Here is a 27154-nt window from a genome sequence, read left to right on the forward strand (position 1 = left end):
AGGGATAGGAAAATGAGAAGATCATTGAGCCGCAGTGACAATTCAGTTTTAAACTTAAAAACACACATACATTCGCTGTACATTCACTGGGACTCGGACTGAAGCTCCTACATACTGAGATTGAGGAACTGCAGATAAGGGACATCTCACAACGGGGACTCCCCAGATTTGAGGAGGGCAGTGTACAATTCGGAAGAACTCAAAAGTGTTTGAGTATCACAACTTGCAAGCTCACAATCTCACCATCAAAAGACAGGAGTGTGTAAGGCTACACATCTACAAGCATTTACGTCACAGATTAATTTTGGCTCAGTGGCAGTCCTGTCACTTCTGAGTCAGAGTTGTGTGACAGAGACTTGAGCAGAATCACCTGACTGACACAAACACCGCAATGAGAGTGTGTGGCACTGTCAGAGGTACTGCACGTTGATGGGACATTGAACTGAGGTCTTGTCCCAAAATAAAAATGCCTTGACTCCGATCAAAGAAGAGCAGGTGGGTTTTCTACCAGTGTCCTTGCCAATATTTTGTCTACACGAACACCTAACACAGATTTTGTACTATTGTTCATTGCTCTTTGTGGGCACATCTCCTATGTTACAAACAGTGTGCAACTTAGAACGTATTTCATTAGCCATAAAGCTCTTTGGAATGCCGCGGAGATGCAAGTGTTGTTCCTTCACTACATTCTGAATGTCCTTTATTTGATATCAAGTTTGCTCAGTGATGGAGTGGAATGGGAAAAAAAAATACTGCCTTGCTCAGCCTCTGAGTGTGCGAGTGAGTCAGCCTTCTCTCTCTCTCTGTCCTGTCTAACAATACATTTCACGGGCAAATACCTTTTTAGAATAAATCGGATTCGGTTACTCCGCTCCAGAATTCTCTTCAGAGTATGGGCTTCGTACTCGGTTGGCCGCTTGAAGCTGACCCCGTCAGGCAGCCCATGCACCACGACCGAAGGTGGATCCTTCAAGATTTTCTCATAAGGCACGGGGACAATTGAAGACTTTTCCAGTGCCTCACCTGAAACCAACGCGGGTTTTCATCATTAAATGACTTCGAAAATCCAAACCCACCCCAGACAGGTTGTAATTCTCGACATTGTCCCACATTACCTCACAGCAACCACATTTCCTTTAGTCTCACAGGGATGCTGTCACGTACCACAAATTTCAACAATGGTGCTGGAAATAGTAAAATGATGCTTAGTTTAAAAAAAATTGATGACAGCTAGTATTGACATAATTCTCCACAATAAGTCTTTCCTGATTAAATGATGACAGTCTTTAAACCTACAAGAATTAGACCTTAAGGCCTTAAAATGAATTACACCCAGCAGTGGGTCCAGAACGGTAGGCCACCAGAGCCAGGGAATTCGAGTGGAACTGTACCCCCAGCAGGGCAAGGGAGTGCCAGTGGAGCAGTGCCCCAGCACACGCCTGCCGCAGGGTTCATGCTGTGTACTCTACTTTGTGTATACCTGAAACCCCATCAAAAAGTAGTACAGCCGCTCCTCCGAATATGTAACTGCCCAAACTCCACACACTCACTGTAAAGCACAGCAAACACTTCTTCCACCATTTTGCGCAGGACAAAAACATCCGCCATGGGATCCAGCGAATCCCTTTGAACATTCCGGCCATTGTCCGTCACCATTTTCAACATCTCCATCTCCCGGAGGTGTGCGTTCCAGTTGGCTGCTGGACAGAGAGAGGGAGAGACTGAGATTTAGCTCACAGATCAAAGTAAGGAGACAACGCAAAATCTATAATGTAGTTCTCAGTGCAGAAATGTGGCCTAAGCTTTAACTGGCTGCTATATTAGTCAGAAGCTCAAACTCTCACTTTAAACAGGGTCAGAGCATCCATTAGAATAAGGGAGGAAGGACTTAAGATCAATATTTTAAGCCTACGGCTGGAATGACAGTGTTAGCCTTACTGTGCGTTTAAATTTATTTAAACCACATAGCCTTACTGTGCGTTTAAATTTATTTAAACCACATATTGGAAGACAACCCAGGGCCACCTTCCCAGCCCAAGGACACAGAACAAATGCTCACATTGAAAGAAGAGGCAGATGATTTGTACCCCTAGATCTGTTTAATTTGGTCCTGAGCCAAAAAGCTATCCGGGGCAATTTGAGATAAAACGGTGTGAAGCTGGATGAACACAGCAGGCCAAGCAGCAGAGGAGCAGGAAAGCTGAAGAAGGGTCTCGACCCAAATCGTCAGCCTTCCTGCTCCTCTGATGCTGCTTGGCCTGCTGAGTTCATCCAGCTTCACACCATGTTATCTCAGATTCTCCAGCACCTGCAGTTCCTACTATCTCTGGAGCAATTTGGGCATGGGATTCAACAACCCACAGATGACCACGCACTGCACTGCCTTGTGGGTTGCATTAATATTTCCTCCACAAAAACAGCAATGGCTGGAACAGGTCAACAGGTCTGCCAGTGTGTGTGGAGAGAAATCAGAGTTATTGTTTCAGGACGAGTGGCCTTTCCTCAATTGCTGACAGACCTGCTCAGCTTTTCCAGCTGGTTCTGTTTCTGATTTACAGTGTCTGCAATTCCTTTGGTTTTTAATTAATATTCCCTTGTTTTTCACCTCCTCATTGCGCAGGATTGTCTCCTACTCCTGAACAAAAGGTGAATTTGGCTTCCTCTGTCTCACCCGAGTTGGCAGATAGGAAAAGTATTCCCAGACTGTAACTCATAATGCTTTAATAATTTGCGCTTTGCTCCCATCTGGATCCAGGAATGGTGCTTCATGACCATTCTGGGCTCAGGATTTGGATACTATACCAAGCTCACCCCAACGGATTCCGTAACAATTCAGAGTTTGGGTGTTTGCCTGGGACTATTTATAAAAATGGATACCATAATATCCTGGGCGTCCAATTAAATCCTTTACATAAAATAAATGAAGCATTAACTGCTCCCCCTTTGTCTCTGAGGAGATATCATAATCAGTAGGAAAAAAATCCGTGTGTAACCTCAATAAGTACGGACACAGTTTGGGATAAAGCCCAGAGATGTTCTAAAGCCCAACACCAGCAAAATACAGCATATGTTTTATTAACTGGCACCTATGAATCAGCAGGGTGCTGGTTAATCAAATATTCTGGATAATCAAGAGATATACATAACGACAGTAAACTCTGACCAAACAAAGCTTCAATATCCCTGAAAAATCTATGTTAAAGACATCAACAGACCTCCTAAAATCATTGTAAAAACACACATTAAGTAATAGGAACATAATGCAGGGGTTATACACATTGTTATACTCTATTTACAGCATAAAGACTCAGCATTGCTGTAGACAGTTATGTTTGAGTTACATTTTGCTGGTTTATCAAAGTGCCAGTTAAAATAAAGTTTGCCAAACTGCATTGGTCACCGTTGGTACATATTAATCACCCGTGTGCCTTTGTACAGAGCAAATTTGTCCCAAAAACAGTGACAAAATGAGCTACAGTTGCTCAAAGGCACCATAAGCACTTCCTTGTGTTTCTTTGAAAGGCGCACTGGGACCTTGTATGTCCACTCTGAGGCAGTAGCACCTTTGCATAACATTTTCCCCAAACGTGGCATCTCCGAGAGTCCAGCACTCCCTCGTCACTTCTCTGAAGGTTCAGATGGTGTTAAGCGCTCAAGCATTGCAATGGAACATCAAAGCAATGGAAATATCAGTACAAAAACAAAGCACAATATTCAGTCTTTAAAGTCAGTATTAGAAGCTTGCAGAGCAGATCAAGTAGTCCCAGAGTGCAGTAACCAAGAGGTGTAAACTTACTGCAATATTTGACAAATTCTTTTTGCAGTTCCCTCCTGGCATTTAAAAATAATTTTCCTTTCTCTGTTCCCAGAACAAACATGGTTTCCTCATGAACGGCAATACAGGCCACTTCAGTGTTTAACTTTGAGAGCGCTGTGCACTGCAGAACGCAAGAGATCACAAAGAGGTTAGTGTCTAGAGATGGCTGGAAACAAGCAAGAAGTCAAAATCCTTAGACTGTGAAAGGAAATTCTGCCGTGCAATACTCAAGAAATTTAATGCGCAAAAGGAATCTCCATGATCTCACCCCTGAAGTCATCAATAAGGAGGGTAAATATGGAGATGGATAGTCTGCTGTTTCACTATTCACAATGTAAGTTCTACACTGGGGAGACAAAATATAAACTGGATAACCACTTTGCAGAACACCTACCCTGTCTATAAAAATGACTCCAAGATCCCAGTTGCCTGTCACTTCAACACACCACCATGCTCCCTGGCCAATATTTCTGGTTCAGGCGTGCAGGGGTACCCCAGCGAGGTTCAGCACAAATTGGAGGAACAGCATCTTATTTTCCACTCGGGGACCCTGCCGCTTTCAGGGCTGCACAAGGTTAGCACAGCTGCCTCACTGTCACGGTGGCTCAGTGGTTAACACTGCTGTCTCTCAGCAGCAGGGGCCCGGGTTCAATTCCAGCCTCGGGCAACTGTCTCACAGAATCATACCACAGAGTCCCTAGAGTGTGGAAACAGGCCATTCGACCCAACAGGTCCACAGTGATCCTCTGAAGGAAATCACACACAGCCCATCCCCCAACCAATATTTCCCATGGCTAACACATCTAAACTACGCACCCCTGGCCACTACGGGACAATTTAGCATGGCCAGTCCACCTAACATGTACATGTGGGAAGAAACCCACGCAGACACAGAGACTATGCAAACTCACACAGCCTAAGTCCCTGTGTTCCGAGGCAGCAATGCTAGTCACTGAGCCACCATGGCACCCCTGTGCCTATATGGGTTTCCATTCATTCCCTCCCACAGTCTGAAGATGTGCAGATTAGGGGGAATTGGCCATGCTTCAATTACCCCATAGAGTTCAGGGAGGTGCAGGCTGGGTGGATTAACCGTGGCAAGAATAAAATGGGCAGGGTTACAGGGGTAGGTCGGGATGCTCTTCGGACAGTCACCACAGACTCTCTGGGCCGAATCACCACCTTCTGTAAGGATCCTATGACTCAATATCAAATTCAATAATATTAGAGCCAGAAAACCTCCTTCCATGCCTTTTACCCAGACTCCTCCACACCTCAGGTCCCGTCATCACATATTGCTTTTAGCACAGCCAACCCATTCTCACTCACTCGTTGTCTCCATCATCACCTATCTTATCTATCTTATCACCTTCCCTGGAATACGATCAACAATCACTTGATCTGCCCAACTTCTTTCCTCTCTCTGTCCCTCTGTGGGCTCCACCCTCACTTAGCTGCTCACTTCCTCCACCCTCCTGCCCCTAACCACCAAAACAAAACACCACTCTTTCCTTAGCGAGATCACTTCCAAAGAAGGGTCACCTGTCGCAAAATGTTAGCACCTATTGGAAGAAAGCAGAGTTGTCACACCTGCTGAGTTTCTCCAGCAATTTCTGTTTCAGGCTGATTTCTAATTAACTAAGCGTAGCTCTAGAATGGGAAGACCTCGGATTTCCAAAAGAAAATCCCGGCATCCTCTGTGGGAACGTTTGGATTAGTAATGGTCCTTAACCCGGCCGCCAAATGCAAGACAAAAGGAAGGGACTTCCAAACATTGTCAAGAGATACAAAATATCAGGAAGAATCACAGCATTTACAACAAAATTCAAACCAATAAGACAGTCTTCAGACAGGTAATTTTGATTGGAGCTCTGAGCTTCAGGAATGTACAAGTTTAGGTCTGTCATCAGGAAATGTTTTCCAGGGATCAATGTGGAATAAAGGCAGGTGATGGCCTAGGGGTGTTATTATTAGACTATTAATCCAGAGACTCAGATTTGAATCCTGTCATGGCAGATGGCAGAATTTGAATTCAATAAATTGTAATTAAGAGTCTAATGATGAATCCGTTGACAGAAAAACCCATCTGGTTCACTAATGTTCTCTAGGGAGGGAAACTGCCATCTTTACCCGGTCTGGCCTACATGTGACACCGGACCAACAGCAATGTGACTGACTCTTAACTGCCCTCTGGGCAATTAGGAATGGGCAATAAACAGTGGCCTAGCCAGCGATACCCTCATCCCATGAATGAATTAAATCAAGGTAGGATTGTTTGGAAATGCTCCATTATAAATGACTTGCATATGTCAAAGCTTTAATTGAATGGAAAAAATGTTGGCTGAAAGAAACAATAGTACCTCACAAGTGGTTTAACTGCTTCAGTCTTTCCTTCATCGCATTGTTGTTGACAGCTTGTATGTTACTTAAGTGTCTCATCAATTAATAACACACTGAGTTTCACACAATTTCCCCAGTCCACGGATGTTCTACCCCTTAACTGTGATTTGTCTCTCCTTTTCTTATTTTGTGAACAAGCATGACACAGAAATTTGCTTGGGATTCTTACTGATACTTCAGAGCAGCCCAGGGAATGCAACTGGCAAACACATACAATAGTACCATGTTAAATGCTATTACAAATCATTCTCCTGGCTGCATTGTTGTCATTCGAATAGATTTGGTGAGAGGAATATTAAACCATGGGCACGTATTTATAGTTAAACACAAAGACTTGCCTTTTTATACCATCTTTTATCTCAGGTAGTCCCAAACCAAGTACTTTGGGGATGGATATTTTTAATGGACGTGCTATGACCCACAGCTCTGGAGCAGATGGGACTTGAACCTGGGTCTGCTAGCTCAGGTAGGGGCACTATCACTGCAGGCCAGCATTTTGGGGTGTAATCATTGTTGCAATTTGGGAAAGGCAGCAGCCAATTTACTCATAACCAAGTGCCACAAACAGCAACAAAGTAAAGGTCAGCTCATCAGCTTTAGTTGAGGGACAAATAATGTGGACACTGAAGAACTGTCAACTTCTCCCCTCAGCAGACAGTTTCCAGCTATTTGTTTAAAATTATACTGCTGGTACTTCTCAAAAAGACAAGGAATAAGGAAGCTTCTCACTCGTTACTTTCGACAGTTTATGACATCAGCACCTGATCTTGGAAAATTAGTCCAACTCCCATTTTAAAGAAGATCAGTAAACCACCAGGAAACTTCAATGTTAATACAAGCTAGGAGAGGGCGATTGTTGTACATGGAGGGGAATATTGTGCATACACCTTACTTTAAGACAGATTATTTTTTTCAAGATTCTGTGTGCTGGATATGTACAATGTTACAACTCTGCCTGACAGTTAGTCTACTCTGTGTCTAAAAGTTATACACGCAGAAATCAATTAGATTGCCTCAACATCTGCTTCACAACTTTAGAGCATTTTATGGTTTTAAATTAATTAGCCCACAGAGTTAATGAACACCTAATGAGGGACAGATTGTTTAGATTATTATTAACATGCCATAGATGATACTGCAAATTACATTGATTTTATTCTTTCTTGCATTTTCAAAGAGAAAAGTATATATAAACCACTGCTACTTGTATTGAGTTCTGATCACCAACCTGAAAAACTAACGCTGCCTTTGTCTCAGCGGTGCCGCCAATTAATTCCAGCAGTTTCCATTTTATTTCAGTTTTTATCACAAACAGTATCTTGTCTTTGTGCTATTTGAGTCATTTTTCATGTGCCTGTCTTCAATTTTCACTTTACTGAGTCACTAGCTGTGTTATAGCTCATCAGTTATAGCACAGCTTATAAGTAGCCATCTCTGTCGATATGCAGAAAGAGCTGGACAGTATCCAGGCTTGGGCTGATGAAATGATAAGTAACATAGAAATGCCAAGTAATGACCATCTCCTGCAAGACAAAATCCGACAGTTCCAGTCCTTTACAGGACTGTGGGTGTACCTACACCACATGGAATACACGGTTCAAGGTAGCTCGCCACCCTCTCAAGGGCAGGTGGGTTTGAGACCGTGATCAGATGGGCCAGTGGGCTGACAAGTGGCAGATGGAGTTTAATTCAGATAAATGTGAGTATTGCATTTTGGAAAGGCAAAGCACGGCAGGATTTATATACTTAATGGTAATGTCCTGGGGAGTGTCGCTGAACAAAGTGGCCTTAGGGCGCAGATGCATACTTCCTTGAAATTGGAGTTGCAGGTAGGCAGAGTAAGTGAAAGCATGCTTGCCTTTATTGGTCAGTGCATTCAGAATAGGAGTTGGGAGGTCATGTTATGGCTGCACAGGGCATTGGTTAGGCTACTTTTGTAATACTGCATGCAATTCTGGCCTCCCAGCTGCAGGAAGGATGTTGTTATACTTGAAAGACTTACAAGGATGTTATCAGGGTTGGAGGGTTTCAAGTATAGGGAGATGCTGAAGAACATGAAGCTATTTTCCCCGGAGCGGAGGTCGAGGGGTAACCTTACAGAGGTTTACAAAATCATGAGGGACATAGATAGGGTGAAAAGCCAAGGTCTTTTCCCCAGGAAATGGCAGTCCAAAACTGAAGGGTTTAAGGTGAGAGGGGAAAGACTTAAAAAGGGTCCCAATGGGTAACTTTCTCATGCAGAGTGGTGTTTGTATGGACTAAGCTGCCAGAGGAAGTGGTAGAAGCTCGTACAATTACGACATTTAAAAGGCATCTAGAAGGGTACATGAATAGGAAGGGTTTAAGAGGGACATGGGGCAAATGCTAACAATTGGGATCAATTTAGGATATCTGGTGGGTGTGAACAAATTGGACCGAAGGGTCTGTTTCTGAGCTGTATGACTCTAAATGGCTTTTGAACAAAAGGAGACTCAAATCCCATGAGTGAAAGGAACAAAAAGAAAGCCTGAGAGACCATAACATGTAGGAGCAGAATTAGGCTGTTTGGCTCATGAAGTCTTCTCTGCCATTCAATGAGATCATCTTTGATCTCATAATCCTCAACTATTTCCTGCCTTATTGTCAAAAACCTTAAGTTCCTTATTGATTAAATTTGACTATTACAGTCTTGAACATATATAGTGATCCAGCCTCAATGGAATTCCACAGACTGACTACCCAATACATTCAGTATTTCCAGTTCTAAATATTACTGTTTTTTGATCAGAGCATTGACTGTAGGGGATAACGGGAACTGCAGATGCTGGAGAATCCAAGATGATAAAGTGTGAAGCTGGATGAACACAGCAGGCCAAGTAGCATCTTAGGAGCACAAAAGCTGACGTTTCAGGCCGAGACTGTAGGAGTCGGGGCATCAGGTTCTAGTGGTACAAGATATTGATGAGGCCACTTTTGGAGGACAGCATACAATTTTGGTTGCTGTGCTATAAGGAGGATGCTGTTAAACTAGAAAGGGTGCGGAAACTCTTTACAAGGCTGTTGCCGGAACTGGAGGGTTTGAATTATAGGGAGAAGCTGAATAGGCTGGGGCAGTCGTCTCAATCCAAAATGTCAGCTTTCCTGCCCCTCTGATGCTGCTCGGCCTGCTGTGTTCATGCAGCTGTACACGGAATAGGCTGGGATCGTTTTCACTGAAGCAGAGATGGAGGGGCAACCTTGGAGAGGTTTATAAAATCATGAGCGGCATAGATAAAGTGAATAGCAAAGGTCTCGTTAAGCTATATCTTTCTGTTTCAAATTCTTAAAACTATTCAAAATAGAGCAGGATTGTGGCAATTGCAGGAAAGCTTTTCACTATATTTTATTGTTTTTGTCATTGTAAAATACACAGGACAATAAAATCATTCCTTCTTTTCCCCAGGGTAGGGGAGTCCAAAACTAGTGGGCATAGGTTGAGGGTGAGAGGGGAAAGATTTAAAGGGCACCTGAGGGGGCAATTGTTTCACATGGAGGATGGGGTATACATGTAACAGCCAGAAGTAGTATGCAGGTCCATTTACAAGATTTAAAAGACATTTTGACAGGTACACGAATAGGAAAGGTTAAAGAGGGTTATGGACTTAAATGTAGGCAAATGGGCCTAGTTCAGTTTGGGGAACCTGGTCAGCACAGACAAGTTGGGCTGAAGGGCCTGTTTCTGTGCTGTGTGACCCTATGACTGGTTCTCCTTCTGGGCGGGAGCAGGAGGACAAGGGGATTTCCTGCCCCATCCATTTGGAAGCACGCTTACCCTCACTTAGCTTTATCCTCAAGAATGTGCACAGAGTCCCAGTGAGAGTGTCTGATTTCCAATAGTGCAGGCTTTTGACCTACATTTCTGCCTGGCAGCCAATGCCCAGAGGGAAAATGTGAGTCCAAGTATTTCCCCCTCTGAGGCTTTTGTGTGTATCCCACTCTCTTAGTACTGCCACTTGTTGTGGGTTTGCTTCACGGGACACATGCTAATGCTGCAGCATGCTGGGAAAAGTACCCCCAGTGTTTGCTGGGAACTGATTTAGACAAATCTCTCCATCTGTTTTGTGCAGCAATGAACCTAAAATCTTTCAAAAGATGTTGAGGCCTCTGAGTAGAAACACTGCTCAAAGTACACAAACATAATTTTACACATAACTGTCTTAGGACATGATAAAATTGATGAGAAAAACAGCAGCTGGAAGAATAAAGTGGTCACATGCTGCTTTGATAATGACTGTACCGATAGGATGCAGCAACTAAAGGTCCACAAGCCGCATGGACAGTGTTAATAAACTTAATAAATTAACTTAAAGCTAACAAAGCCATTCAAAAAAAGAAATCAACCCAAGCAATAAAGGCTCTCTTCTGGGAGGAGGGAACTAAAAATGAGAGAAGACATATTCAACAATTATTCAAACATTCATACTCGTTATGATGGTTTGGGTTCTGCCAGGGCCACTCAGCTCCTGACCTGATTACAGTTTGGTCCAAAACATGGACAAAACAACTGAATTCCAGAGGTGAGGTGAGAGGGACTGTTCTTGATATCAAGGTAGCATTTGACAAGAGGCATGAAGGAGTCCCAGAAAAACTGGAGTCAATGGGAATTGGTGGTTGGGCTGAGGTGGGGGGGTGGGTGGGGAAACTTTGTGCAGGCTAAGGTCATATCTAGCACAAGGGAGATCATAGTTATTGTTGGAGGTCAATCATCTCAACATCAGACATCTCTGTGGGAGTTCCTCAGTGTAGAGTCCAAAATGCCATCATCTTCAGCTGCTTTATCAATTACCGTTCCCACCATAAAAACATCAGAAAGTGGGAATGTTTGCTGATGATCACACAATACTCAGCAGCATGCAGTCCATGTTTGAATGCATCAAGACCTGGACAATACCCAGGCAAGTAATATTTGCACCACACAGCTCGTGGACAATCACCATCTCCAACAACATAGTTATATTCTATGTCCTGACGTTCCATGCCGCTACCACTTCTGAATCCTCCATTATCATCCATTGCTCAGAAAGGGAACTGGACTGACTATACAAGTAATGTGGTTACAAGAACAGGTCACAGGCTAGGAATCATGCAGCAACTAACTCATGTCCTGTCTTCTAGACAAAAGGCAGGAGTGTGATGGAAGACTTCCTACTTGCCTAGATGGGCGCAGCTTCAACACTCAAGAAGCTTGACACCTTCCAGGATAAAGCTGTCTGTATGACTAGCACCTTCAACATTCACTCCCTCCGCCACTGATGCACAATGTGTACCATTTACAAGGTGCACAGCAAGTCAACAAAGCTCCTTTGGCAGCATCTCCATTACCCAGAAGGGAAGGACAGCACATGCATGGGAACACTACCACCTATAAGTTCTCCAAACCTCACATCTTCCTGACTTGGGATGACATTGCCGCTCCTTCACTGCCAGACAGAATCCTGGAAGTCCCTTCCTAACTGCACTGAGGGTGTACCCCCAACCAAGGGCAGAAGCCCTTCAAGGAAAGCAGCTCCACACAGCCTTCTCCATAGCAATCAAAGTTAGGCAATAAAAGTGGGCCTAGCTAGCAAAGACCACATTCAAGGAAAAAAATTTAAAGGAAGAAATAAATGGTGATACAGGACAAGCGGGATCCCAGAGTGAAACCTTCACTGACAGGCCTCAAGTTCTACTTTTGCTCTTTCTTTACCATGGTGGTTATTAGCCGCTGAACATATTCATAAGATGCTACCGATATACTTTTAACAAAAGAATGTAAAATACTTTTTCACAAAAGCAAAACATCACTATTACAGCATACAAATACTATTTGAAACAATCTCACTACAAACATCAAAAATAATAACTCAATAACAATCTAACAAACACTAAAACCTTAGAAAAGGGGTCTCTACTTGCAAATTCATTGTGAAGTTGACGTGACTGTAATTGATTTCTTTTTGGGAGATTTCAGCATTCGCTTCATGTTACCTTCTTTAGCTAATGTCTCTTCCCGAGGCTCTTAAACAAGCTGCTAACACAGCTCACTTGATTCTTTACATGGATTACTTCAACTTCTCTCCCATGGCTTTTCTCCTACTGACTGCCCTGCTGCTCTTAGAGATGGTTTCAAACCCAAGTTTCCAAATAATAGCGATATACCACAAATATTTATCAGATGAGTAAATATCTGATCCCCATGTTAAAAGAGAGAGATTGAAACAATGCAAAGGTCGCAAAAAGATTCACGGGAATGATATCAGAGTGGAGAAGTTATACTTAGCAGGCAAGACTGTCCTAATGGAGCAGATTGCACTGACCATGGAGTCCAAGGCAGACACCAAGCTGGTGATAATGTCCTTCTTGTCTCGGAAGTTCTGTAGATGTTCGTGACAGTTATTACTCCTGGCACCTTCTTCCAGACTCCCAATATGTGCCATGTTTACCTTGAGAAAGAGATAACAAGAGTAAAGAATCCACTACTGAAACTCAAGGGCTTTCCTATGTACCATTACACTATAACATTGGTTTCCTGTCTCACATTTCCATCCGATTCCTTTGGAGGATTATAATCAATTAGGCCGGATAGACTTCCTGTTTGTGTCACAGGCGTTCTCGGTCAGGTCCACCGGCGTCGAGCCGGTGTTCTTCTCTGACCACTGCCTCCTGCTGGCCGACTGTCACTTACAGGACGACCAGCCGGCCAGCAAGGGGACGTGGAAGCTCAACACGACTCTGTTGACCCCAGAGAACGTCGAGGAGCTTCAGGGGGAGTACGCTGGTTGGAGAACCATGAAACCCCTCTTTGAGTCTCCGGGCGACTGGTGGGAGACGGTGAAGGAGAACATCAAGAGGCTCTTTGTCCTCAAGGGTGTTCGCAAGGCGAGAGAGAGGCAGGAAAAGCTGTCACAAATCAAATCATTCACAAACTAATGTCAGCACAGTGGTCAGGCAGCACCAGAGGAGCAGGAAAGTCGACTTCTCGGGTTGGGACACTTCATCAGTTCCTGACCCATAATATTGACTTTCCTGCTCCTCTGATGCTACCCGACCTGCTGTGTTCCTCCAGCTCCACATTGTATTGACTCTGACTTCCAGAATCCGCAGTTCTTGCTACGTCCAATTCACAAACTAAATGCAGTCAATATGATGCTCTGAAGGTGTCATTTCCTATTGTTGAAAATGTATTGATGCTGCAAATGACTTTGGTTTCCAAATTACTTAATGTCAAGTCAAATATCCCAATAAAACATAATTATCAACTTTTACTATTAGTTTTGACCATCCCGCTCTCCTCAAGCCATTGAGCCATTGTTGGGATATTGGCCACCGGTTAATGAACCCTATTCCTAGGGTCATCGAATCCCTACAGTGTGGAAACAGGTTATTCAGCCCAACGGGTCCACACCAACCCTCCAAAGAGCATCCAACCCAGACCCATCCCCCTACCCTGCATTCTCCGTGGCTAATCCATCTCGTGTGCACATCCCTGAACACTACAGGCAATTTAGCATGGCCAATCCTCCTAGCCCGCATGTCTTTGGACTGAGGAGGGAAAATGGAGCACCCGGGAGGAAATCCACACAGCCACAGGGAGAAAATGCAGACTCCCGAGGGAGGAATTGAACCCGGGTTCCTGGCGCCATGAGGCAGCAGTGTTAACCACTGTGCCACCGAGCTGCCCCATGTGATTAGGTTGCGAACATCAACCGGTAGGGAGGGAGGCCCAGGGGGTTGACCTGATAATGTTTGACAACTCTCCCAATGTCTGAGGCTCGCTCATAAGCATCAAGAGAAACTGTCAACAGGAACCACATGGGAGAAGAGGATTGTCTAACATTGACGCCCATAAACACATTACCAAACGGTAAGGAGCAATGGGAACAAACACTGATTCCCTACCCTTCTCATTGGGGTCGGTGCAGCTTCGGAACTTAGTGGCTTAGATCACTGGCAGGGTAGGGCAGGGCTTAAGCAGAGACCAGTAAGTGCTTCAGTGCAGTCCTCCACTAGGAACTGGGTTGTAGTACTCTTTTTTTAAGAAAAGCATGAAGTAGACCTGGGCACCATTTTGGCAAAGAGTCAACGCCCTTGTCCACTCTGATCAGCCATTGCATCCAATGCTGCTTCGTGTTACCAGTCCAGCTACAAGTGCCTGGTTCAGATTTCCAGGACCTGTACATTTTCTGCCCTTTTGTTTAGTGCCGACTGTTTTAGTTTCTATTGCAGCTCAAAGTCTAACGCCAACATTTATCTTTCCCATCACCAATATCAACTCTTTCAAAGACACTAAAAAAACTTTCACTTGTCTTCGAACTGAAAGCCACACACCCACACATACACACAGCAGCATTTATTGCTGATGAGTCAATGCTAAGCACAGACATGTCCAGCTCCAAGAAGCGACTGGAGTTCTGTGTGGGTCCTCTTGAAACCAAAGTAAGAGATCCCTGGGAGAATGCACATCTCGGAAATAATAATTCTTAACCAATCCATCTAGAAACAACCACAGCCTTGGGCTCCAGCAATCTTGATGAGTCACCATCATGTTACGAAAGAGAAATGCTCCTACTGTAATATCTGTGATTCACATGCACACTGTTACATACATGTGAGCTCTTGATTTGACGCAATCACATTATATGGTTATTAAACAGTCCAGGCGGATCTGGCTTCTCCTGCAGTGATCATGCTCTTTTAAGCAAATATTGAATTTCTTATGATCACCGCAACAACAAAAAAAAATTTGTTGATAGGCTATAATTAAACCTGTCATTCAGTGCATGACATTATATGTAGTAAATTCGCCTAATGACAACAAGCATTTATGCAGCTCCCCTAACAAAGTAAAACATTCCACGGTCTTGTATTATCAGACAGATAACTGGCACCAAGCAGGCAAAAAGACAAGTGGAATGATGGCCCAAAACTAAAGGCTTAAGAAATGCCTTAAAAGGAGGTGAGACAAAGGCTTATAAGAACAAGGCCAACGTGACGCTTGAACACAAAGATTGGAAGGTTAAATTCCAGGCTCTAGTAAACCTGGTGCCCATGTAGGTCAGTGTGCACACGTCACTGTACCCTCTAAGACACCCACTGGGTTAAACTCTCCAGTTACAGCTCTCTGCTCCATCACTGATTGTACCATTACACACCCACACATTGACACAGGTGTACGCCAACACATCTGATCATGTAGTGCCACTGAACAGCCTGGGACCATCCAAGTTGATTTCTAGTTGGGCTGCAAAATGTCAGGTGTCTCCCCCTGTGGAAGAGAAGAATTTAAAAACTTCTGATGAGATTCCTTCAATCCTGGAAGTTACTTCTGTACCCAAAGGCAGAGTTGCTCCTTTCAGGATTTTAAGGTCAAAAAATCCCCCACTGCTCTGTGAAATTCAGATTTAACAACATAAAGGCCAGCAGTAATTATGCCCAACTGAATTAGAAGGCCCACAGAAAGCTCACTGTTATCACCACAGTCACAATAACTTCACCCCATTACATCCCATGCTCAATCCATGAACACTACGGGGACAGAATGCAATACCTATACAGAGGCTGCCTGATGCCAAAAAACAAACCAACAGGTTCAGCAGAAAAATGTTCAAACCCTGGAGATCAGGGGATAAAACCGAGAGAAGCAGATGGACAGGTCAGTGGAGGACAACCTCACTCTTGGTTCCAGGTCAGAATTTCCAGTGTCCTCTCTACTTGTGCACAGCTTCCAGTCTGTGTGTACCGCCCTACATTACAATCAGCTAACACTTAGTACAGACAGACGCTTGCTGTCACGCTGATATGAGATACAGGCAGGGGGCTACCTGGACCAACAAGCAGTGGCTCTTTAGCATTTGTTCAGTGCCATGTTCAATGGTCCAACCAGTGAGACAAAGTGCCCTGTTACAGCAGAGATTATAGTCCAGCAAGCAAAAGACCTATAAAACAATTGTCAGAATGCTCCCTTGACTAATCTTTCAGCAAGGTACTGTGTACAGGTATATTCAAAAACACAATTGTAAAACTATGAACGTTTATCTCAGCAACACAACAGAGCCAACTTTCCCTCAGGACAGTCAAAACCACACTGTTTTTCATCACCTCGATCCATTCAGAGTTGCCTGACCTCTTTCTCCCTAGAAGCTGTAAATGGAGACATTCTGCTGCATCACCAAGTCCTCCCAATTTTAACGGCTGCTATGCTACCCTCTTTGGATACGCAGAGACTCAGAATCCCTAGTGTGGAGGCAGACCATTCGGCCCATCAAGTCCACACCAACCCTCTGCAGAGCATCTCATCCAGACCCACCCCCCTACCCTATCCCTGCAACCTGGCATTTCCCATGGCTAACCCACCTAAGCTACACATTTTTGGAATGTCGGAGGAAACTGGAGCATCCGGAGGAAACCCACTCGGTCCACGCCCACCCCGAAGACGAGGGGCCGGGGCCGGGGCCGGGTCCGCGCCCGCACTGAGGCCGGGAGTTCTGGTACTGGTCCGGGTCCGGGTCTGCCCCGAGAACGGGGGTCCAGGTCCGCGCCCACCCTGAGGCTGGGAGTCCTGGTACTGGTACAGATCCGGGTCTAAGTCTACCCTGTGGACGGTGGTCTGGGTCCACGCCCGCCCTGAGGCCAGGTGCCCTAGTACTGGTACAGGCTCGGGTCTGCCCGAGAACGGGGGTCCGGGTCCGTGCCCACTCTGAGGCCAGGCGCCCTGGTACGGGTACGGGTACGGGTCCAGGTCCGCCCAAAGGCCAAGAGTCCACGCCCTCCCCAGCTTTTACCCCGGGCATCGACAATGCAGTCCGAACATGGGAGAATGACGGGGTGGGGGTGACGGCAGTAGAAAGAACAAAACATCAAGGGAGACAAAAGAAACATAGCAAAGAAAAATCCAAGTGTCAGATTTCCATGGAGTCGTGATTCTATCATAGCCATCTGAAAGGGGTAGGTCTGGAACTCCTGTCTAGTGCCTGTCATCTCTGTTGGGTTGGGACAAAAGTACAGGTACCAAGAGGGCACACACCATTCCTGACTCCATTGTAGGGGTAGGCACCTCAGTCTAATCTACAATCTGTGCGGAACCTGGGTGAGCTTTTGATCGTTCACAGCCACTCAGTAGGAATCATAATCCAGAGTCTGGATTTGAGAACTTTTGGAGACCGTGCCCTATTTCCCAGCCTTCCTCCTCAATGGTCTTCCAAGCCATTTCACTCGGAATGCACTATGTACAACAGAAACAATGGCAAACATGGGATTGCTGAAAACAGCACACTCATTCAGAAATCTTTAAAAAAAACCTGCAACCCTCTAAATCACACAGTGTAATTATATCTTCAGTAATAGAGGTTTTAATCACTACACAGCTCCGAATCTTACCCAAATAAACTTAGAGACGTTGTTCTTTTTGCAATTTTTTTGGTCAATTTATCATACTCACAAGAGGTGATCAATCAAGCAAGTGTAATAATCAGCTTCAATTGTCAATCGACAGGTCCCTGGCTGAGGTGATGCATCCGTTAGTCTTGGCTCTCAGCCAAGCATTCATAACATGCACAGGTGCAGAGCATGTCTGGTCGCTTCTACTGAAACAGCAGTTTATTTTCAATGAATGTTTACAAACTGGTGTTTATTTATCCCCATCAACATTTTCCAGCTTGTTATTATAAGTCTCATTGGTTCTGTACATAATGGGTGAAAGTGTGTTAAGAGGGTCATGAAAGGGACAGGTGGAGGATGTGAGTTGACATGCTGGGCATACTGGTAATGAAAATAGTTGGGTAGGCATGAGGATAGAACAAGGTTCTGAGCGGGGCTAAAAAGGCCAAACATTGTGTGAAATAACCAGAATAAATCCCCTTGGAAAGGCTATTAACCAGTCCACCTCAAAGCTCTTAACTACTTACTACTACTACTGGGGTTGGTGGGCCCAGCTCCATCTGACTTGAACTATCTGCCTCAGTCACCAAAGTTCAACGCTTAATCTTTTTCAATCCACAGGTGAATTCCTAGAGTCAGACTCAATTACAAACATTTTTTCAAAAGCCAGTTGTTGATTCTTAGTAAGACACATCCTTAGGGTTTAGAAATCACAGTGAAAGGAATGCTTAGCATATCCCTAAGATATTTCATACATTTTTCATACACCATTTAACTGAGGTGGTGCCTTATGCATCTTAAATGGGTTAATGCTGCCACTAAAATGGCATGTACAAATGTCACAAACACATTAATTGACTCAAAAGTTAAAAAGGTTATTTCAATGCTACTGTCTGATTCTTAGCCACATTCATGCAGTCTGGACAAACAAAAAGGGAAACTGCTTTTGCCTTTCGGGACTGACTTCGGGGTCGATTTGTTGAACTGTAGTAAGAGAAAACTGGGAATATTCCATCCATCACTCAGAAAATTTAAACCAAGAGTAAATGGTAAACGATTGCTTTGTTAGAATTCTAACAAACCTCGAGGTTCTTCAGCCAAGTTAAGGACAGAGTTATTCTCAAACAATTCCAAAATGGACAACTTGGAAGCACACCAGCAGACAAAAGATCTAACAGAGTCACAAAGGGAAAAGTATAGACACCCTATAACATGGTTTTAGACCAGTTTAGGATATCTGGTTAGCATGGATGATTTGGACCAAAAGGTTTGTTTCTGTGCTGTATAACTCCATGACTCTGAACTCTTCTCTTTGAAGCACAGTCCAGGCAATTACAAGATATTCCTGGAGGATTGACAATCCTGAGACAAAGGGAAAATTACTGCTGGCTAGGATCAAATGCAAATTTATCTCAAATCTGATCAGTGACACTGAAGATCTGAAAAAAGTGAAAAGTGCTCACAAGGAACACAGTATGGAGTTGGAGGAACACAGTAGGCCAGACAGCATCAGAGAAGCAGGCAAGTTGACATTTCGGGTCAGGATCCTTTTTTAGCTAGGGTTTGAAGTAGCATTTCTGAAGGGTTCCAACCCAAAATGTCAACTTTCCTGCTTTTCTGATGCTGCCTGGACTGCTGTGTTCCTCTAGCTCTACACCTTGTTATCTTGAACTCCAGCATCTGCAGGTCTTACTCTCTCTAAGTGCTCACAAGATGGACTGTTAACATGAAGTATCAATGATCTGAAATCAGAACCTTGTGGTCAAGGAGCATGTCTCCCAAAATGCATTTCACAACACAATCAATCTGTAACAGCTAACTATGATGATATAATGTGTGATTTATATACTTTAATGTCATTTATTTTAGTTTTGGCTTCTGAACTAGTGGCACATGGGCTTGATTTGTGTCTGTGAAGGGATTTAAGAATTAACTTGTACATATTTCTGTAGCCATGGTAAGTTCTTTTTAAAAAACAACTCAAGGGCTCAATGTGGACTTGACAAGTTTCAGGATCTCCCCTCCCCCGACCTCATCCCAAAGCCATCCCATCTCGTCCCCGCTTCCTTGACCTGTCAGTCTTTACTCCCACCTCACTGACCAACCCCACCCCTACTTCCTACCTACTAGCCTCATCCCTGCCTCCTTGACCTGTCGGTCTTCCCTCCCACCTATCCATCCCTCCCTCCCCACTGACCAACCCCCATCCCAACTCCCTATCTACACTCACCTTTACTGGCTCCATCCCCACCTCCTTGACCTGTCTGTCTTCTTTCCACCTACCTGCTCCTCAATCCACCTTCCATCATCGCCTCCCCTTCTATTTATTTCAGAGTTCCTTTCCCCTCCCCCATTTCTGAAGGTGGTCCAGGCCCAAACCATCAGCTTTCCTGCTCCTCTGATGCTGCTTGGCCTGCTGTGTTCCTCCAGCTCTACCAATTGTTATCTCAGACTCTCCAGCATCGGTATTTCCTACTAGCCCTTATGAGAAAGGCCACCTGGGAAGTAATGGGTTTTGATTTCTTTGCATCAGTTTTATGAGCAACACAAGAAATAATGCTATATTACGTTTCAGTTTCGACTGTAAGGGATGATTGCTTTTTGATTAGGGAAATTACCCTTAGGCCAGAAAGCCCTTTTGTTTTCAGATTTGTAGAAGTCTTGGCTGGAACTGGATGTGTAAGATAGTTGCTCCTGCAGAAAGGGAGATAACTTAGAATTGCTCAGAAATAGGTTAACTGAATATGAGGAGTTTAATTTGAAACATTCAAGACAAGTCAAGAAGGACTTGGTTCGAGCCCTCAGAGGGACATCTGAAGCTGAAAAAGTTCACCTGTATGAAGACAAGGAAAAGGCTAACAGATGATTAAGAATGGGCACTGACACCACAATTAAACTAACCCCTGTAAATATGAAAGAGAACAAAATTCCAGCTAATGTGAGCACTTTGAAGGAGCTGTGACAAGATTAATGTGATTGTATTTTATCATGTGTTTCAAAATCATTAAAAACTTGCGTTGTGTGTACACTGAATTCTGCTAATAATGCATGCTCTGTCAAGGCAAATTGGCTATAACGCGTTAGAACGTAGAAAAGTACAGCACAGTACAGGCCCTTTGGCCCACGATGTTGTGCCGTGGAATAATCCTAATCCAAAAATAAAATAACCTAACTTAACCTACATTCCCCTCAATTCACTGCTGTCCACGTGCATGTCCAGCAGTCGCTTAAATGTCACTAATGACTCCGCTTCCACGACTACCACTGGCTAACTACTCCATGCGCTCAACTCTCTGGGTGAAGAACCTCCCTTTGACGTCTCCTCTTTACCTTCCTCCTAACACCTTAAAACTATGACCCCTCGTGGCAGTCGATCCTCTTGACAAACAGGGGGATGCCAGAACTAGGGCGGCACCATGGCTCAGTGGTTAGCACTGCAGCCTCACAGCGCCAGGGACCCGGGTTCAATTCTAGCCTCGGGTAACTGTCTGTGTGGAGTTTGCACATTGTCCCCGTGTCTGTGTGGGTTTCCTCCGGGTGCGCCGGTTTCCTTCCACAGTCCAAAGACGTGCAGGCTACGTGGATTGGCCATGCTAAATTGCCTGTAGAGTTCAGGGGTGTGTGGGTTATAGGGGGATGGGTCTGGGTGGGATGCTTCAAGGGGCAGTGTGGACTTGTTGGGCCGACGGGCTTGTTTCCATACTGTAGGGAATCTAATAATAACTTGCGTTGGCTATAATATGATTCCACTGGTGCTCGGAGGAGCACACATCGACATCACGCTACAACCTCTTCCCCATCAAGTCATCTTAACAATTTTTCCCCCCGAGGTGAAATATTGAATTCACGTTTATTTCATTATTGGATATGAATTAGACATTCATTCAAATTGTGCTATCTTGTTGTGCAGTAAGGCACCATCACATTAAAGCAGAACCAACTCTAAACAGCTCAGATTATTCTGATATTTTCATTCTTTTGACATAATAAACTTCTGTCTTATTATTTATACTCTCAAACTGGCGACTGCTAAACCCTGTTTAAGTGCTAAGGAGAAGAACTACTGCCCAGAAAAGAGAATGAGACATATCTCTGCCACAGGTAATTACCAAGCAGTGACATGGTAGAACTAACATCAATTGTAACACCTCACAGCAATATGTCTGTTTTCAAAACACTGCTTAGTAATACAGATCTTGAACTGAATAGAACAGAATTAGAAATAGGTTCTATTGTCACTTTTACTCAACTGCAGGGATACAGCACTACAGTGAAAAGTTTACAATGTCATCACTCAAGGCACCATCCTAGGTACAAAATCTGAGGTAAAAAGTGTAAAATTAAAGAAATAAATTAAAAGTTCAACATTACAGTCCACTTCTGTGTAAAGTAGTACATAAGAAATCAAGTTAAAGTTCCAAATTACAGTCCTTCTTGAGCCATGGGCCTGCAGTCGCTCCACGCTGGGCTTTCCCCAAGAGGGCTCAACTTCCTCCCCCGTGCTGGGCTTGATCTCTCGATCCCCGTGCCGTCTCACCGCTGACCACCATCCGGGCTCACCAGTTGCCTCGCCACAGGCAGCCAGGGTCCCTGTCTGGTGCCGCTCCGGGCCTGCAGCTGTTTCCATAGAGCCATTGACTGCCAGAGTTCGGCATGGGCACACCAAACACCAAAGACAGACATGCTGTTGAAGTTTCTTTTCTAGCCTTCCAAGAGTTACAAACAAACAATCTCAACAAGTCAGAATTCAGGGACAAAGCCACCATACTTTTCCCTTATAAATCAAAGGTGTCTCTCTTTTTCACAATATATCTTTTCTTTCAGGGCTGGGGTAGACAAAGGGAATTTTAGATGGAGTTACTATCATCTTGAGGCACGGACACATTCAGGCATACTCTCCTCAACTGGGTCTTCTGTTCTATCCCTACAGTTTGAGGCTTTGGCCCTAATTTTAATTTTAATAAATTTTAGCAGGTAACACCTTTTCCAATGCTTGCTTGTGTGTCCATCTTCACCTCAATACAATTCCGTTTCATAGAAGAAATAACATGCACCTGAATGAAAAGGCCCATTGTTTATCCCAAATGATAATTTCCCCATTGCACGCCGAGAAGGACAGAACTCACAGCTTCCTTTCGACAACTCCAATATCGACTACTAGTTTGACACAGTCAGCTTGATCTCCCTTGAAATTCCTCAAAGTAAATCTGGAACACTGCAATGAAAGTAGCCTGTCCCTCTGAGGCCATAACACAGCTTGATGTTTATAATGATGATACCTTGGCTTTGAGAGGTGCACTTTGTCCTGTGTTTTTTTTTTGAAGAGAGGTTTTAAGAGAACTGTCTATTTGAATCCAATAAAATAAATGGCTTATGATGTCTTCAGACTATTTTTAAAAAATTGGAACAATAGAAGCAGCTTGAATGGGTGGGGTCAAGCTTCCACAGAACCAAGGTTTTAAGTTTAAATTTCAATACCAGTTGCTAGGGTCTCGAAGTGGAGGGGGGGGGGGAGAGGAGAAAGGACCCTCATCCCATGAATGGATCGTAATGGGTTATTTTAGAAAAAGCTTTGAAAACTGTGTATAATTTTGGTCTCTATATTTGAAAAAAGCAGAAGCAATTTGACAGAGATTTGACGAGACAGATTCCTAGGAATGACAGGTTATCGAGTTATCAAGAACAGTGAAACAGGTTAGAAGAACAAGGGGTGATCTTGTTTAAGCATACAAAAGATTCTGAGGGGATTGCTGGGGTAGATATTGACAGAATGTTTCTACTAGGAGGGAAATCCTCAACAAGAGGACATAGTTTTAAAAGAAAGTCCCTTATTCTGTACCTAAGAGGTGAAGGAATTTATTTCCCACAGGATAGCAAATGTCTGGAATTCTCTACCTCACAGTTGGGGAGGCTAGATCACTGGAAGTATTTAAAGAGGTAAAGGTTAGATTTTTGAAATAGAGGAGTTGAAGGCAATGAAGAGCTGGCACTGAATAGTTGAAGCCTGGGGCAGATCAGCCATGATCGTATTGAATGGTAAGGCAAGTTGGTGGGGCTGAATGGCCTACTCCTGCTCCAATTTTTGTTGTTCTTAAACCAGAATGATTTCTTAGATAACATATTCAAGAGCAGCATGCAGATGAGAAATAGGAGGGGTCCAAGAATACATCTTTAGGAGACACCAAGGAGTAACAGTGTGGGGCTGGGAAGAGCAATCGTTGCAGATGATGATCTGATAATGGTTAAATAAGAATGGACGCTTCCTGAAACTCTTCATCTCCCTTTCCTCCCTGAAGAAGCTCTGTCAAACTTGGATCTTTGGCTGGCTACTAGTCCTGATTCATAGTAAGTTAATCAAGGAAGTTATGCAAGTCTGAAGCACTGCAGTGCTGTTGCCAATTCTGGGCTTCACTCTTTAGAAAGGTTGTAACCCAAGGACAGGGATTTTAATTGACTGGCAACGTAAGAAAACTTGTTCTTTGTTTTGAAAAAAAAGACAGCATGTTACCTAATCTGGAAACAGTCCAAAAAAGGTACAAGTTGTGTCAAATATAATAAGTTTGTTTTTTTTTTAAAAAAAAGTCTTCCAGATTTATATTTTGAATGTGAACCGTCACCTCAGAAGCAGAGTCTACCCTCTTAGTATCTAAACACCAACAGGATGCTAAAAACTTTGGAGTTTAAAAGGCAACAAAGTAACAGATGGTATGAACTAATGAGTTACTGGTTTGAAAATATATCTAACATCTTTTATGGCACAACAGTAATGTCCCTACCTCTGAGCTACCTGCTCCAGAATTGTCTCTGAATAGATTGATTAGAAAATATTTATTTCACGTGTATAACCAGGACTCCACGGCGCAATTGGCAATAAAGATTTTTGTAGAAATCTGAACATTTCTTCAGGATTAAATGATTGGCTCCCATTTGCAAAAACACTATTTTGGAACTTTTGAACGCACTGCATGCAAACAGAAAGGCATTTGTTAAAGACCAAGTTTCAGAAATATTTCAGTGAAGCCTGAAGGTATAAAAGGTAAGGCCATGGGAAACCAGCTTCAATTAGAGAGTAAAAACTGAAAGAACTGCGGATGCCGTAAATCAGGAACGAAAACAAAGTCGCTGCAAAAGCTCAGCAGGCCTGGCAGCATCTGTAAAGGAGAAAATCAGAGTGAACGTTTTGGGTCTGGTGACTGAGAAAGAGTCACTGGGCCCGAAACATTAACTCAGCTTCTTCCTTTACAGATGGTGCCAGATCTGCTGGGCTTTTCCAGCAAGTTTGTTTTTGTTCAATGAGAGAGATATGGTTCATTCTAAGAGAGGGGGCCGTAAAGAATGGAGAGATCCAGGGAAGTTCACGGGTAAAGACTGAAAAAATGATCATTGTACAATACGGTAATTCAAACTGTTCAAGATTGTTTAGTGTTGATGATAAGTGTGCAGATTCTGTAGGAGTTATAGAAAATAAGGAGGGACCTCTCATACCCAAGTCATGCACCGCCCACGAGGATCAAACTGTCACAGTTGACAGTTTGCCAGATCCTGGACAAATCAGTTTTGATGATCAATAAGAGACCACTAATCCCAAAGAACCCCTGCCAAAAGTGGGTACTAAAGTCAAATATTTACCAGAGAGAGCTATTCAATCAAGAAATGTAATGAACATCAGGAGATAAGGGAAAACTGTTGGAAATTATGAAAGCTGGACGCAAGTACAGGATGAGGGACATGACATTAGGGCCGTGGATTGGGAAGACATGAAAACGCAATGCAGGTTCAAGCAGTAGTTCTGGGAGCAAACATGCCCCTACAAAGAGATCATAAACCGTTGAAAGAAATTCTGTTAATAGGAAACAGAAGCTGTTCAAAACAGTAGCTGTCCAAAAAGAGAGAGAGGGGGTAAGATAGAAAGTATACTTTAACAAGGACAAGAAATATAGACGAAGCCAGCATTACCACCAAGAGCAGAGGCCCGTGAGATTAACAAGGTCTTAATGGCTATGAACAAACTGGAAGATGCCAAACTACAAAAATGAAAAAGCCAAAGAGAATTTGGGCCGTAGAGAGAGGCGCCAGATAGGGGAGAACGAGCTGCCTATGTGGAAAAAGTGTCTCCTGATGGGACTAATAAGACCAAATCAAGGCTCGTGACACAAGATAGCACAAAGACTAACGGTGGGACAAAGATATGGGAATAGATTCGTGGATGGTAGGAAAGCCACCATCTTACATTCAGTGGCCAGAGATTGGGACAGTGACCAGGGTGAGGGGCTGAATGGAAGAACAAGGGAGTGAGCATTCAACCTTGAATGATGCAGCAACAGGAGGAAGAATGGTGCATGTGACATGGACAGAACGACTGGCAGTTTTATCTTCCTGTTCAGTGTCAGGAGATGCAGGGTTTGGTTCTGTTTCACTCACTTGCGATCTGTGAGAACAAATCAATCTTCCCAGGTCTTTTCCCTCCCCTCTGGATAAATTAAATGTCTTTCACAGGGAACATAAGCCCTCGTTAACTTTGATACATTGGCTCCGAGTCTACTCAAATGAAGAAGCTAAGTATGAGATTAGACAGCGAGCCAAAGAGATCTTGCAAGGTTGTGCTGGCTCCTTGACTGAGTGCACCAATGTCAGGCCCAGAGCCCAGAAAATAAACAAATAATGTCACAAATCCTGGCCTCAAGAAGACCCTGAAATGCATTTGCCACTCATCAGGCAGGAGCAAACAGTGTTAAAACCTCAAATTAGACCTTGAATTGTGACTCTAAGTCAGAATTAAAACACTCCAAACCCTGCCCTAAACCACCCACCTCAATCTCTACCCTACCCAAGGTTGGTGTCACCTGTGAATTTGAACACTTGTGTCTGTAATTTCCGTCTAGGAACAATCTGGAGGATTCTAGCATGGCCTGGTTTATAAATCACCTCAGTTCCTTCCCTCCCTGACAAGTTTACTTGAAGGCACAAGCTGGAATGATGTGATTTTTGACATTGTCCACCCCAGCACCTCCAGATCTCTCCCTCCTGGAAATTTCACTCCTCTTCCAGCTTATAGTCATGCCCCCATATTAAACGAGTCAAGCAGGAGACAACGTCAGTGCCCCGTGTTAGTCACTGCACCCTTTGTGGGCCAACTGCCTAACAATAACATGGCTGTGAAGCAGTTTCCCCAATGGCAAAACAACAGGAGCAACATTAAGCAATGTAGACCCTGGCAAAACACAAATGGCAAACATAGTTTCTGCGTACAGATATGGTACTTGCCATATGATCATCAGATGCTAAGCATGGTTGGAACATTAATCCCTTCCTGTACCCACTGATTATTTTCAATAAAATTGAAAAACCCAGAACAAGAACATGCTGCAAAACTTCAGGGGGAGGTAATGGCCTAGTGGTAATGGCTGGACTGTTATTGCAGAGACCAGATAACGTTCTGCGGACCCAGATTCAAACCCTGCCACAGCAGATGGTGGAATTTGAATTCAATAAAACATCTGGAATTAAGAATCTAATGACGACCATGAATCCATTGTTGGAAAAACCCACTTGGCTCACTAATTT

The 27154-nt window shown here is 43.8% G+C and overlaps 1 protein-coding gene across 13 annotated transcripts in view; it reads right to left on the reverse strand.

The window, feature by feature from the left end:
- Positions 1 to 27154, reverse strand: part of gtf2ird1 (GTF2I repeat domain containing 1) — a 183595-nt gene that overhangs the window by 129451 nt on the left and 26990 nt on the right. For 11 of the 13 annotated variants that reach the window (XM_048557298.2, XM_048557301.2, XM_048557299.2 and 8 more), the window contains exons 2-5: positions 12532 to 12657; positions 3797 to 3938; positions 1551 to 1700; positions 840 to 1023 (exon numbers count right to left, since the gene is read on the reverse strand). In XM_048557298.2, coding sequence (XP_048413255.1) covers positions 840 to 1023; positions 1551 to 1700; positions 3797 to 3938; positions 12532 to 12651 — 596 coding nt within the window. In that variant the 5' untranslated portion in view covers positions 12652 to 12657. The remainder of the gene's footprint in view (positions 1 to 839; positions 1024 to 1550; positions 1701 to 3796; positions 3939 to 12531; positions 12658 to 27154) is intronic. The other 2 variants (XM_059655254.1, XM_048557305.2) reach the window with 2 other exon arrangements.

Source organism: Stegostoma tigrinum, chromosome 27 (assembly GCF_030684315.1).
Source record: "Stegostoma tigrinum isolate sSteTig4 chromosome 27, sSteTig4.hap1, whole genome shotgun sequence".
NCBI classification, from domain to species: domain Eukaryota; kingdom Metazoa; phylum Chordata; class Chondrichthyes; order Orectolobiformes; family Stegostomatidae; genus Stegostoma; species Stegostoma tigrinum.